Source organism: Theropithecus gelada, chromosome 14 (genome assembly GCF_003255815.1).
Source record: "Theropithecus gelada isolate Dixy chromosome 14, Tgel_1.0, whole genome shotgun sequence".
NCBI lineage: Eukaryota > Metazoa > Chordata > Mammalia > Primates > Cercopithecidae > Theropithecus > Theropithecus gelada.
The window spans coordinates 106075237-106090061 of record NC_037682.1 but is presented as its reverse complement, the minus strand read 5'-3'; the positions used below and the strand labels follow the sequence as shown (position 1 = coordinate 106090061).

Here is a 14825-nt window from a genome sequence, read left to right as displayed (position 1 = left end):
TGCTTCTTTAAACTTATCTATGGTTATTCTAAAGCAAAACGCGTTCACTTCCTGTTTGACCTGAACTTATTAATCCATTCCTAACTGCATTACAAGGGTTTAAACATTAGCCATATCACTTCAAAAAGAAAAAGCCATCTTCTCCCGATGATTAAACTACTAAAGAATACATGGTACAGAAAGGTTTGCATTTCAATAGAACTAGCTTTATTTACTTATTTATTTATTTATTTAAACAAAAGAAATGATTTAAAAGCAAATGCATATATGTACCAAGGGATGGACATGACCTGGTACTTACAAAGGAGCTGCTGTGTCATAATGGAAACAGCATATTAGGAGAAAAATAGTATTTCGTGTGCTGTCTGCTTGAGTAATCAATCTGGAGATGCAAGTTAACCGAAGGTGCTCTGCCAAGCCATCAGTGTGAGAAAAAAAAAAAACCACCAGAAGTTGCCTCCAGATAACTATGTAGTGGCAGCGTGATAACCGGCATCAACTCACGGTCTTCTCATTTTCCCCATTTTCTATAATTTTCCTCTTCTTTTCATCTATTTTTTTCTTGAAGATGTTATTTCGGTAAAACTGAAGTTCTTTGATGCTTTCGCTAATGTCGTCAAGTGCCCTGTAAGCAAACACACCACATTGAATGAACTGTCCAAAACCGGGACATGAAAATCATTTTAAAAGTACGACTGTTACAAAATGACTTAAGAACAATGGGTGCTAGTGTACATGTCACTATCTAGCATCATCAAAAGTAGAACATTTCAGAAAAGCAATTTTCTTTAAATGTTTTGTATAAACTTTTGACAAAAAAATTGGTAAAATATAAAAGATTAAACTTTCCCAAATTGTTCCCTAAGATGGTGACATGTTCCACCGGGAGAAAAAATAATTCCAGAGTCAAATAAGTTTAGGAAAAACTACATTAAACTTTTTACTGAAGTAAAAAGTTGGAAAGCATTTCATATACTGATGTGTATTATGAACTCTCAAAAGGAAGCTGTCCTATATTTCTAATATATTTATTAATTTTCTAAAATTAATAAATTTTAGTATTTCTAAAACTTAATCGACCACATTTGCAGAATACTTATAAACAGCTCATGGAACACAGTTTGAGAAACACTGCGCAATACTTAATGAGGCCCCTGAACAAAACAGACTGACATACTTGAACAGAAGTCATCACTCAGTCATCATAATAAACATCAATTATCAAACACTACCTAACCATACCAGAGGATCTACCTCCTCTCATGGTGATTTGTGCTATAATCAGTGGCAGCCTGCCTCCACCTAAGAGCCTTTCTTTTCTTCCAACATGTTGTTTCCCATCTGTTGCAGTCTGAGAAATCAGGTAACCAAGATTATTAGAACAGTGTGCAAGTAAATCAATAAGCTCTGAATGATGGGCCAAGGGCCACTTCTAGAGAATACCCGGCACAAATTTTAGTGCAAGAGTTTTATGACAGTTATTTGTGTGGCTAAGGCAACCATCTGCTTTCTTCCCAGGTCTTGGATATATGTCAGAGCTGAAGCTGCCAAAATTATAGCCTCTGGCTAAATAATGGTACACAATCTCTTATCCACAAAACTGAAATCCAAAACATACCTGAAAACCCACAGTACTTTCATAACCTATTATGTAGCAAAACCTGAGCAATCTTAATGTGAGGCTATTGACAGTCATCATTAGTTATGCCATTTGGTGTGAATATACACGTTTCACTACAGAAATATCTGTGTGTTTTATTATGGGCTGCTTCTCAAACCTTGTTAGGGATGCTACAAGATAATAAGCAATACAGACATAGTTGTTACCTTTCTAAAATCTGAAAAATTCTGAAATCCAAGACATACCCCAGTTGTTTCAGATAAGGTATTCTAGGCCTGTATGCCTGTGCTACAGTCTACATACGCTCAATAAAATAACATGAGAATGCCCGACTTTTCAGGGATTGGTCTTTCTCTGTTTGCCTAGAACTGTGCAAGGTACATCGTAGGGGCTCAGTGAATGGTTTAACAAATGCTACCCTTAGAAGCCAGTTGCTAAACCTTCCATCAGGTTTCATGTTTCTCCTGAAAGACCACAAAATCAAAAAGAAAAGACCAGTACAGGACACATGAATATATAGGATCTTTAAACTCCTTGTCAACTTGTACCTAAGGCTACAGGCATAAGAGAAACAATCAGAAAAACTATAACAAGTGTCAAAGTAGGCAACTATATTATACGATTGCACACAAAGTGTTCTGATTTCAAAAGGCTGCCAGTCCATATCCTCTGTGGGAAAAAAGTTAACACGGTTCATTACTAGAAAGATTACAGATTGTTTCATCATGCCTATAAACCAAGCTATCTAAGAGTTTTAAAACAGCAATAAAGGCTATATAACCCTCTCAGAATGGAACACTGGAATCTGACCAGAATTCCTAACAGGAAGAGAATGATATGTTTATGCTAGTCGAACTTTATCTTTTCCCCAAGAAAAAAGAGTTAAGGGACATTATTTCAAGCAGTCAGGAATTTGGGAGTTAAGTGTGTGTCAGACTGGAAAGCGCTTGGTAGAACTCAAACTTACCTATGAGAAGCAGCCTTCTTTGGTGCAAATTCATATTCTTCTGGATACCAGCGTCTATACACAGCAGAAATGGAACTCTCAAAGGAAGCTGTCTCAAATACACTGAATAATTACCTCCTTCAAGTAATCCATTAACATTGAAAATGGCATTTGAGTCATGATTCTCAAGTTGCTTCTTTGCCAGGGCCTCTATCTTCCACCCTCTCCTCTCTTTCTTCTGTATATTTTCTATGAGCAAGCTCATCAGTGTGTAAGATTGCTAAATCTGGAAATCCAGCCCAGCCCTCCCTAGAGTTTCTGTCATGGATATGCAACTGCCCACTAGATACCTGCATCTAAAAATCTACCAGACACTTCTAATTCTACATACATCAAACCACACCCATCATCCTCAGCACCTCCCCTGCCCCATCCACCATACTCTTCCTCTTCTCTTCTTATTTGAACACTGCCATCGGCCACCAAAGCTGCTCAAACTAGAAACATCAGAATCACATTATACCTCTTCCTTTTCACACCACCTCATTTGAACACTGAGTGTCTGTCAATTGACCCTCTCACATTTTTATCATACAAGCCCCTCATTTCCATGCTCTGCCCTTTCTCCAGTTCATTCTTCTCTCCAAGATGGCGGAAAAGGCTCCTTTCTATCTCTCTACCACTTTTCTTGCCACCTTCAAATCAGAACAATCGTATCACTCACTCTTCTACCTACACTTTCTCAAAGGAACCCATTCCTTGCAAGATCACAGTGAACTTCACTGGCATGGCATGCAAGCCCTTGAGGCTCTAGACCCATCTCCCACCTTCTCCAACCTCATGCTTTGCATTCCAGCATTAATGGTTTGTGATTCATTTAACACATTTTGCCTTAGCTTCCTGCTCCCTCACATTGTCATACTTCTGTCTGCTCTCTCTGAATGCTCTCTCCTCAACAAAATGCCGGGAAGACTTCCACTCTTCTTCAAATCTCAGTTTCAAAGCGATTTCCTTCCTACATAAAGGTTTCTCTGACTCCCCATTCCTCTTGCTCCAGCACAGTTAGATGCTGCTTCCCTTGTGACCTCAGTAGTCCATATGTACATTTTCACTACAGGAGTCATGAGAGAGTATATTTTTAGGGTGTGTTTTTTACACATATGTCGATCCACTACTTTCTAAAGTACTTAAGAGCTTTTCATCTATATGTTCCCAGTCAGAAGACTTCCATATAATATTAATTAATCCAGAAAATTTATTGAGCACTTATTTTGTGCCAGGCATTGGCTTATTTACTGGGAACATGTCTGATATTGTTTCTCCCAAATCTCACCAGTCCAGGATAAGTTAAGGTCCTATGCAAGCAAGAATGGGATGAGGAAGATATGAATCCACTTGGCAGCCTTAGTTCTATAGCTCTATCCAATTACTTTTCACAAGTTCTCAATTAAAACATGCTAAATGAGGTAATTTAATGGATCCTAAATATAGCCCTTACCTGCACAGTTCTTTAACAGTGCTCACATCAATTATTCTATAATGAAGATGTTTCATGAACTGGGGCATGTATTTGTCAAGAAACTTCTTATCTTCATGAACTGAATTTCCTAGAAAGACACGAAGCATACTGCATCTCTATATTTCTAGTAGTATACAACAGGATATCAAAATTCATAAAATGTATTTGAAATGGAGATGATTTTTTAAAATTCAAACAATTCCTAAAAGCACCTCTATATTTCTAAATCAGGTTCGGGTAAATGTGATTAGCTTACAAGTACAGATTTGCAAGTACTTAGTCAGTTTAGCTCATTATAAATTTGTAAATGACCTCTCATGAACAGTAGGACGAATCTATCATTCCACATGCTTGATGTAATGCACAAATCTATTTGTTACTTTTTAAGGTCATACCAGATATGCAAACTTTCTCCCAGTGTCACAAAATTCACACCACTAACCCTAACAATTTAACTGAATCACATAGGTAGATAAACCTTTATTTACAATCCAAGTTTTTCAATAAATCATATGAATATTCATGTTTCCAAAAAGTAACTAAAAACACTAAATTTTAAATGAGACCTTTAAAACACATACCAGCCACATTGGCTGGGGGAAACATTGACACAACATATGCTCTAGTACTTAATGTCAAAACTTATTTTTATAAATGTTTAGGAACAGTATTAGTTACCACATCAACTTACATATACAAAGGCACATATACCTTCAGAGAAACATTAACTTCCCTCTGGCAATGTCACCCCTTTAAAAATACTGGGAGAAGAGGCCTAGTCTCTTTAGAAAGTCAGTGTCATAGGGGAAAAATAATAGGTGGAAAGTTTTACATTAAGAGACTAAAGAAATATAACTAAATGAAATGCATGAGCCTTGACTGAATGCTGGTTCAAAAACAAGTATTCTGGGGAACGTATAATGTGGAGTACATATATGATACTCAATAATGTTTCATTATCTTCAATTCAATGACACTGTATTACATAAGAAAATGTCTTTACTCTTGGGAGATGTTTGAAGAAGTATTTAGGAATGAAGTGTCCTGATGCCTGCAATTTCCTTTAAAATGCCGAACAAAATATAGGTAAAACAATCAAGGCACAAGGTTAACAATTACTAAATCCACTCCTCTGTGCATGTGAAATTTTTCCATCATAAAAACATGGGGGAAATTTTTATTAAGATTTCATGTCCGGTTTCAGGGCATTTTCCCAATACTCGTGCTATAAACTACACAAAGAAACTTGAACAGAAAAGTAAGATGTGTAACCCAAAGCAGGGTAAATGGAAGACACGGATGGGCTCGGCTGGTCTTTCTGGAACTGCAGTCTCTTGAACCACTACATATGGAAGACTATAAGATATACATAGGATTGGATTTTACCTGCAAGTGGACAGAGCCCTGGAGGAGTCTGCTGTCGTACAAAGGACAGAAATTCATACTCTGCCTGCTGCAATGTAATTGTACTCTCCTTCACTGCCTTGGTAAGGCCAGACTGCAAGAGAGAATCCCCAGCCCCCCACCAAAAACACATGTGAAGTCAGTTTTCGAAGGCATCCAGAAATGAAACTTCACTTTTAAAATGGGCAAATATAACTACAAATAGACCATTTTCAAAGCTCAAGTTCAAATTGCAACTGCCATCTTTGCACCATTTTTTTCCTTAAACAATCCAAGCCAACTCAGTTATGATCCTGACTGTTAATAGCATTTCCACAGTCAAAAAAGATGGTGTTCAAAGTCCAAGGATATTAACCTCTGGGAAGAAACAACTATTAACAGGAGGGCAGCAATCCCCCTTCTCTGAAAGTTGATGTCTAACCTTATCCAAAAGACTGACTTGAGCAATACTTGACAATCCGCAATGCGTTCGCGACAGACTGAATGTAGGAGAGAAAAAAAAGAGGACATTCAGGAGAAGATGATCTCGAGAGGTCCCGAAGATGAAAAGCAAACAAGCAAGCAGTTTCCCAGGCTTGCCAAGCAATCTTCTCTAAGCCTTTTCAAAATACCATCCAACAATGGTATCGGATTCAGGTGTGGGAGCAAAAAGCTTTTTACTGATCCCCAAAGCAGCAATCCTGTTATTTGGTAATGTTACCTTCCCATGATGCTCCTTACACCAATCTGACATGCTGTCCAGCAACTCATCTGGTTGTTTTATAATCAGGTTAGGACCCTGTGGATGGGAAACGCCATCAGTCACCAAGAACCAACAGGAATAACCTTACTTTCAGAGGGAACGTTTAAGCTGTTTTAAGGACTAAATATACATATCAGAGAAAGTAAGAGATAAGGATACTTTAAAAGTGTTCCTCCTTCATTCCAGCACTGTTTATTAAGGCAAAATAGAACACACGTACACACATACACAACTGAAAACTCAAACGCCTACAAATAGATGACACAGATATCTATCAAGGGTCAGCAAACTATGTCCCCATGCTTCAGCTATTTTTTTTTTTTTTTTTTGAGACGGAGTCTCGCTCTGTCGCCCAGGCTGGAGTGCAGTAGCGCGATCTCGGCTCACTGCAAGCTCCGTCTCCCAGGTTCACGCCATTCTCCCGCCTCAGCCTCCCGAGTAGCTGGGACTACAGGCACCCACCACTACGCCCAGCTAATTTTTTGTATTTTCAGTAGAGACAGGGTTTCACAGTGTTAGCCAGGATGGTCTCGATCTCCTGACCTCGTGATCCGCCTGCCTTGGCCTCCCAAAGTGCTGGGATTAAAGGCGTGAGCCAACACGCCCGGCCTCAGCTATTTTTTAATAGCTAGAAAGCTAAGAATGATTTTTACATTTGTAAAAGATTGTTTAAAAAAAAAAAGACGAGAACATATGACTGTACTCAAAGCCTAAACTATTTAATACCCTGCCCTTTCCAGAAAAGTCTGTCAACCCTTGATTACGAGTTCATTTTGAAAAGTGTCTAGGCCAGGCATGGTAATAATCCCAGCACTCTGGGAGGCTGAGGTGGGAGGATCACTTGAGGCCAGTAGTTCAAGACCAGTCCAGGCAACATACCAAGACCCCATTTCCACAAAATTAAAAAAAAAAAAAAAATTAGCTGGGCATGGTGGCACACCCCTACGGTCCTAGCTTCTCAGGAGGCTGAGGCACAAAGATCACTTGAACTCAGGAGTTCAAGGTTACAGTGAGNAAAAAAAAAAAAAAAAAAAAAAAAAGGCCGGGCGTGGTGGCTCACACCTGTTATCCCAGCACTATGGGAGGCCAAGGCGGGCGGATCACGAGGTCAGGAGATCGAGACCATCTTGGCTAACACAGTGAAACCCTGTCTCTACTAAAAATATAAAAAATTAGCCAGGCATGGTGACAGGCGCCTGTAGTCCCAGCTACTCGGGAGGCTGAGGCAGGAGAATGGTGTGAGCCCGGGAGGCGGAGCTTGCAGTGCACCGAGATCGCGCCACTGCACTCCAGCCTGGGTGACAGAGCGAGACTCCATCTCAAAAAAAAAAAAAAAGTATCTATATTGCAGGTGAAAAAAGCAACTGCAGAACCATATATGCATACATATGATTTCATTTACACCTGTTTAAAAAAAACACGCATTTATATAAGCATACAAAATATCAAGACAATACGTAAACTTGGAGTAAGATGGGGCAAGAGAACAGGACAAAAATCCAATAGTTTACTATACATACACTTTGGATAGTTACACTGTTTAACAGTATTTTTATATTTAAAAAAATTTAAAGAGGCAATTGTTGATATCTGAAACACACACACACACAAAGTGGTCCTCAAATTCTCGGCTCCATTTCACAGAATATCCAAGTGTGAGTCTCTCAGATAAGTCCTGGCAGTTAACAGCAGCTGCGGCATTAAAGCAAGTCACCTTAGCTGCTCCCTCTGTAAGATAGTGATAATAATAAACTGCATCCCTTCCCTCGTAGAAATGTTAACAGGATAAAAGAAATTATAGATATGAGCTCTTTGAACTCTCCGGTAGAAAAGTATTCTATAAATCCAAGGTATTATTACTACTAAGGTGGTAAAAACAGTTTGCAATCACTTAAAGAAATGGCCAGAATTTAATTAAAATACGCCTGACATCCTACTACTAAAAAGGAGGTTTAGCCAAACAAGAAAACTGGTGTTGGCAATCTCTGCAGAGAAACAAAAAATTTTGCTTGGATAACGTACGTTTTATGATAGTCACGAAAAAAAAAATACTCATACTATTAAAAAAATACTAACAATGATGGAAAAATCAAACTACTACAGATATAATGCTAGATACCTATTCTAGATCCCAATTTAGCAAGCCACGGGACCACACCTACAGAAAAATTTTCAGAGTAGTATGCCTGCTCTTCTACCAACATAAAACATTTTTCTCAGACTCTTATAAAAGAATAAAACATACTGCAGAACTGATAGCCCCTAAGCTTTTCTTTTTTTTTTTAAACATCTTTATCCTCATCTGACTTAGTCCATTTACAAATGCTGCATTCATCTGCAGCTGTGTGAATACATACCCAAATTTCCTCCAGGGTACATATCAACCTACCGGTCCATTAAACTGTCAGTATTTCACATTATATCAACAGTCTAAAGGAAACACTCTTCTTCAGCCAAGGGTAAGTTAGGATGGTAAAATAAAGACACTTCTCTTCACTATTCATCTCCAGTAAATCCCAAGTAACAGAAAAAAACAACCAAATCTAAAAATCAGGGCTTTATTTATACAAAGTTAAAAAAAGTTGTTATGATGAGAAATACAAAGTCTCGTGATTCTCCTACAGCTGATATGTGGGGAGGATAAGCCTGGTACTCCACAAACACAGTCATTCATCTAGAAATACGTCCTCACCTCTTTTACCTACACAGCAAAACAAACGAAAGTGTTAACTGCAGATTTACGAAATTTATCCAGTGCCAGCAACGTATCAATGCTACCCTCTAGGAACTTATTTTAACAAGACTCTCTTTTCCACAAACATCCCTACTTTGTTCCTATTCTGGAGTTTCTGGCTCTGAATACTGCTGACAGTCTAAAACAGAATTATTCAGGGTCAGGGATTTCACCCCCTACCAGATGGTGTCACATCCTTGTTAAATGTTTCATGAGTGGTTGAAATGCAGCAGGTGTGTTTCATTTGTTTTGCTAAATGTTTCCGTTGAAAGTAGCATGCAAAAACCTTAACCATGCCCAATCTGTCAACAAGAGAATACTTTATGGGTGTGCATTAACAGAAATTCTAAAATCTTAATATAGATCTAGAAGAATCACATGACCTAGTTGAAAAGGCAGAATTGTAAATATGGAGTCAAGTTAAAGTCAAGGTTATGATATAAAGACGCAAACTCTGGCATGAGTCACCAAATCTGATGGGAGGACAGTTGGCTGTCCTACTTGCTAGGAGCACCTTACTGAGACAGCCTGAGTTAAACTATTGGCTCCCCTAATAAATAGCCACTGGGGCCTCAGACAAATTACCCAACATCTCTATGCTCAAGTGTCCTCATCTATCAAATGAGCATTACAACAAAACCTAACTTACAGTTGCTGTGAGCACTAAGAACAAAGACGTATAAAGCACTTAGAAACTGTACCTGGCATACAGTAAGCGCTCAGTAAATGACAGAATTTATGTTTCTGTAAATTTCTGGCATGGCTAATTAAAAAATAATGCTTAATTTTTAAATTTAAATTTTTAATTAATTTTTCACTAGGCTGTGAGATGGATTACTTTGGTTCTAGTACCACCCCTACCATGACCTAGCACATTACCTTAATCCATATGGACCTCAACTTTCTTATTTTTTAAATAAAGAAGCTGGAAAAAATGATGGGTATATCTCCAGTGCCCTTTAAAAAGTATGACTGTATTACATGGTATCACGTACTTCAGCCAAAATGTTGAGATCAGAGTCCGTTATCAGACAGGCCATCTCAATAATCTGGTCCTTCTCAATGTCCAATCCTGTCATCTGCAATTAAAAATAAATATATAACACACACAAAGCCATCATTCTGGCCTCTTTTACCCAAGTTTATTTAACAGAAATTCCCTCAAACATAGTCAGCTTGTAACCCATAGCCGAAACAGAAGAGAAGAATGCTCCTTGGCCAACTACTGAAGGTACTAAACACGAGTCCTCGTTTATTCAACAAACATTTACCAAGGGCCTGCTATTTGTCAAGCACTGAGATTCTACTCCGGGACAGATGCAAAGTAAGTAAAACTGAGTGCTGACATCACTCACTTTTGGAAGAGTTAGATAACTAACACCACGACGTCTCTACAGAGTTCACAAAGTTTTCACATTAATTACACCACTTGATCTTCGCAATCTAATGGAAAAACTACTGTTATTATCCTCACTTCATATAAACTGAGGCTCAACGGAGGGAGGAGCCCTTGTTTCAGGCATGGAAAGCCTGAAGGGATAGGAATTGGGTTCCGGTCCCAACTCAGACTCTCACTAACAGCACGACCTTGAATGAGTTGAATCCTTTCTGTGGGCCTCAATGTTCTCACTTATGGAATGAGGGGTAGGGCTGAGTCATCTCCGGAGTCCCGTCTGACTCTAACAACCTAGGGTCCTTTAAGGATTTAGTTGGGGGAGGCTAAGAAGAGCCGCTGCCCCCTCCCCCACTCCAGTGACCCAAGCCCAGAGACGCCAGAGCGTTAGGAAAAGTCCACATCTGGGCGGAGGGGTGGGCAGGAGAGGAAGCCACACGGAGGACTCCTCCCTTGTGGAAAGAAGCCCTACAGCCCAGCAGTGCGCCCCACGCCCGCAGGACTCCTGCCTCCGGACTTGCCCTGCGCCGCCCCTGGCCGGCGGCGCTAACCTGCCACACCTGAGACCCAGACCCCCGCCGCTCTCCCAGGACAGGCTCGGCTCCTCGGTCCCACGCGCGAAACCTCACTCGCCTTCCCCAAGCCCCCCGCCGACCTCACTCACCTCCAGGTCCACCCAGACCATCCGCTGAGCCATGCTCTCCCCTGCCGCCATGGCTGCGCCACCTTCGCGTACACCTCGCGTCCCAAACCGTCCGCGACTCCCACCTACACCCCGCAACAGCCTGGAGCCCAGGGAGCCGCCTAGCATCACCCGGCACCAGCAGCCACTGCCCCAGTCTCGTAGCCGGCGCTGGCGCAGGCGCAATAGTCGCTAAACGTCGCAAACCCGCGGGGAGGCGCACGAGCTGAAACCACACGTCCCAGCGTGCGGTGCGCCGGCTCGCCCTCAACAGCCCGGCTTGGCTGCCGAAGGGAATGATGGGACTTAGAGTCTCACCTGCGGTTGCGACCGGATGCCCCACCCCCGCCACGTGTTTTTCGGGTGTTACTGGACGCGCTTGTTTTGCACTGCTAAGTTTGTTTGCTTCCAGGAGTTATTTCCTGAGTTTTGGTTAGTTGTAACCGCGCAGTTAAAAAAGAACTCTTACTTTGGTTGGTTGGAAAAGATCTGATTATCTATGTATGGTGTTTTTTTCATGTATCTCTTTCCTTTTTTGCTTTTCTTTCTTTCTTTTTTTTTTTTTTTTTTTAACTTACCTGCCCCTCTATTCCACAAACTGGATATTTTCCTCATTTTTTTGGGACCAAGAGGCAGTGTGCTTTTGGGGGCCAGAAGGCCATTAACATTATCATCAAATCATTTAGAAATATTTACATGAGATCTTGTCTGAGAAATCATTTAGCACGTATTAGGTGTTCAGTCAAAGTTAGTTACCTTCCTTCATTTTGTTATGGGAAAAGGGTCCTGATCCAGGCCCAAAGAGTGGGTTCTTAGACCTCCTGCAAGAAAGAGTTCAGGGCGAATCCATAAAGTGAAAGCAAGTTTATTAAAAGTAAAGAAATAAAGAATGCCTACTCCATAGGCAGAGCAGGGGCATGGGCGACTGAGTATACTTACAGTTATTTCTTGATTGTATACTAAAGGGGTGGATTATTCATAAGTTCTCCGGGAAAGGGGTGGACAATTCCGGGAACTGAGGGTTCCTCCGCTTTTAGATCAGATATGGTAACTTCCTAAGGTTGCCGTGGCATCTGTAAACTGTCATGGCACTGGTAGGAGTGTCGTTTAGCATGCTAATGTATTATAATTCGTGTATAATGAGTAGTGAGGATGAGTAGAGGTCATTTTGTCATCTTGGTTTTGGTGGGTTTTGGCCAGCTTCTTTACAACACCCTGTTTTATCAACAAGGTCTTTGTGACCTGTATCTTGTGCTGACCTCCTATCTCTTCCTGGGACTTAGAATGCCTAACCTCCTGGGAATGCAGCCCAGTAGGTCTCAGCATTATTTTACCCAGCCCCTATTCAAGATAGGATCATTCTTCAAATGCCTCTGACAATTTGGCCAAGGGTTATCCCTTATTCCTTATGAAACGTGTCTGCATGATGACAACTTGCTGTTCTATTATTAAAAGTTCTCAAAGTTAAATCTCGCCCTCTTATAACAAATCTATGCAGTAAACTAACTTAAAATGAACTGAAACAATTCCGCCTGCTCTGTCATCATCTTTGGCTTTGATCCAGGTGTCTTTAATCTCCTGCAATGATAGCTGTAATGTCCAGCATTCCTAGGAGTCCAGGTGGCCAGCATCAGGACCTTTAGCCCTGAAATGTCAAATTTTGTGAGTCTCTTAAATCTTGGCTATCCGGTAACAAATTTGTGGCAGAGTGCCACTTTGTCACAAATGTCAATCTGGGCTTTGAATTGTAATCTCTGTGTATTTTTCTGAAAGCCATATTGCTACTCATTACAGAGCTTGTGGTCCATCCTACCTGGTGAGCTGGTTTTATGAGAGAGAAACTTTGTTGCCTAATTGGAGCTTTAAGGAAAGTGTAGGGTACTGGATTTCACCTTCTACTGATTTTCTGTACCCAACCCATGACCTGCAACGGCCCAGAGAAACTCTTTGAAGGGTCATCAAAAGGTATGCGCAGATTATACACATAAAGACTTACTGTGCACAATGCATATATATTTTACCTGCATTGCCTGATGTCGCATTGTTTTGCTATAGTTTTTTACTCATTTGTAGTCTACTTTATAAAAAATGGTCTGCATTTCTTCTTTAGTTTTTTTGTTAGCTTTAAACTTGATTCATTGAAAGTAGAGTCAGTTGAGTCCGGGCGTGGTGACTCACACCCGTAATCTCAGCACTTTGGGAGGCCGAGGTGGGCGGATCATGAGGTCAGGAGTTCGAGATCAGGCTGGCCAACATACTGAAACCCCGTCTCTACTAAAAATACAAAAATTAGCTGGGCATGGTGGCACACGCCTGTAGTCCCAGCTACTGAGGAGGCTGAGGCAGGAGAATCACTTGAACCCAGGAGGTGGAGGTTACAGTGAGCTGAGATTGCACCACTGCACTCCAGCCTGGGCAATAAAGCAAGACTCCGTCCCAAAAAAAAAGAGTAGAGTCAGCTGAAGTACAGAAGGCTTTATCAATCAGGCTTGTTATGATCTTCTTAAAGTATTATGTATTTAAAATTTTAAAGAACACTATTTTTTTTCAACTTTACTACTGGAATAATGTTTCTAATAGGACATGGCTAAGGACACACAAACCCTTCCTTCTTTTGAGAGATAACTACTTTTTTACATATTTTTTAATTTTTATTTTTTAAATTGTGATAAAAGATAGATAATACAAAAATTTACAATTTTAGCCATTTTCCTTATAAAGTAGGCGTCCCCAACCCCTGGGCTGCAGATCGGTGCAGACGAGTAACAGTCCGTGTCATGTTAAGAACTGGGCTGCTCTGCCAGAGGTGAGGGGTGGGGGAGCGAGTATTACCAGCTGAACCCTGCCTCCAGTCAGATCAGCAGTGGCATCAGATTCTCAAAGGAGCACAAATCCTATGTTGTGAACTGTGCATGCGAGGCATCTAGGTTGCATGCTCCTTATGAGAATCTAACTAATGCTTGATGATCTGAGGTGGAACGGTTTCATCCTGAAACCATTACTCCCCCACCCCCATCCATGGAATAATTGTCTTTCATGAAACTGGTCCCTGGTGCCAAAAAGGTTGGGGACCACTGGTATAAAGCATGGTGGCATTAAGTACATTCACATTGTTGTGCAACCATCACCACCATTTATCTCCAGAACTTTTTCATCTTCCCAACGGAAACTCCATCCCATTAGACACTAACTCCCCATCTCCACCCATCCACTACTCCCAGTCCCTGGCAACCACTATTCTACTTTTTGTCTCTAAGAATTTGACTACTCTATGTACCTCTTACAAGTAGACTTATGCAGTATTTGTCTTTTCATATCTGGCTTATTTCATTTACTATCATCTCTTCAGAGTTCATCCATGTTGTCATGTCATGTTGTCATGTGTCAGAATGTTCTTCCTTTTTCAAGCTGAATAATATTTCATTGTATGTATGTATCACATTTGTATCCATTAATCCATTAATGGACACTCTTGTTGCCTCCACCCTGTGGCTACTGTGAATATTTACATGGTTTTAAATTTTAATTGTTATATTTTATTTTATTTTTGAGACAGGGTCTCACTCTGTCACCCAGGCTGGAGTTCAGTGGCGTGATCACACCTCACTGCAACCTCCATCTCCTGGGGTCAAGTGATCCTCCCACTTCAGCCTCCAAAGTAGCTGGGACTATAGGCACAGACCACCACACTGGGCTAATTTTTGTATTTTTTGTAGAGATGAGGTTTTACCATGTTGCTCTGGCTGTCTCGAACTCCTGGGCTCAAGCAATCCACCCATCTCAG

At 40.7% G+C, this 14825-nt stretch overlaps 1 protein-coding gene across 3 annotated transcripts; it reads right to left on the bottom strand.

The window, feature by feature from the left end:
* Nucleotides 1–184: 184 nt before the first annotated feature.
* Nucleotides 185–11313, bottom strand: REXO2 (RNA exonuclease 2). 3 transcript variants are annotated; one of them, XM_025355575.1, is made up of 7 exons: nt 11024–11313; nt 9962–10045; nt 6191–6268; nt 5473–5584; nt 4066–4174; nt 2589–2642; nt 185–625 (listed from the first exon to the last, which is right to left on the bottom strand). In XM_025355575.1, exons 1-7 carry the CDS (start codon nt 11168–11170, stop codon nt 496–498), a joined length of 714 nt encoding a protein of 237 aa, XP_025211360.1. In that variant the 5' UTR covers nt 11171–11313; the 3' UTR covers nt 185–495. The 3 variants fall into 3 exon arrangements, with proteins under 3 accessions (XP_025211360.1, XP_025211361.1, XP_025211362.1); XM_025355576.1 differs by having other exon boundaries at nt 5473–5539; nt 11024–11294; XM_025355577.1 differs by lacking the exon at nt 9962–10045 and having other exon boundaries at nt 11024–11240.
* Between the last annotated feature and the right edge of the window lie 3512 nt (nt 11314–14825).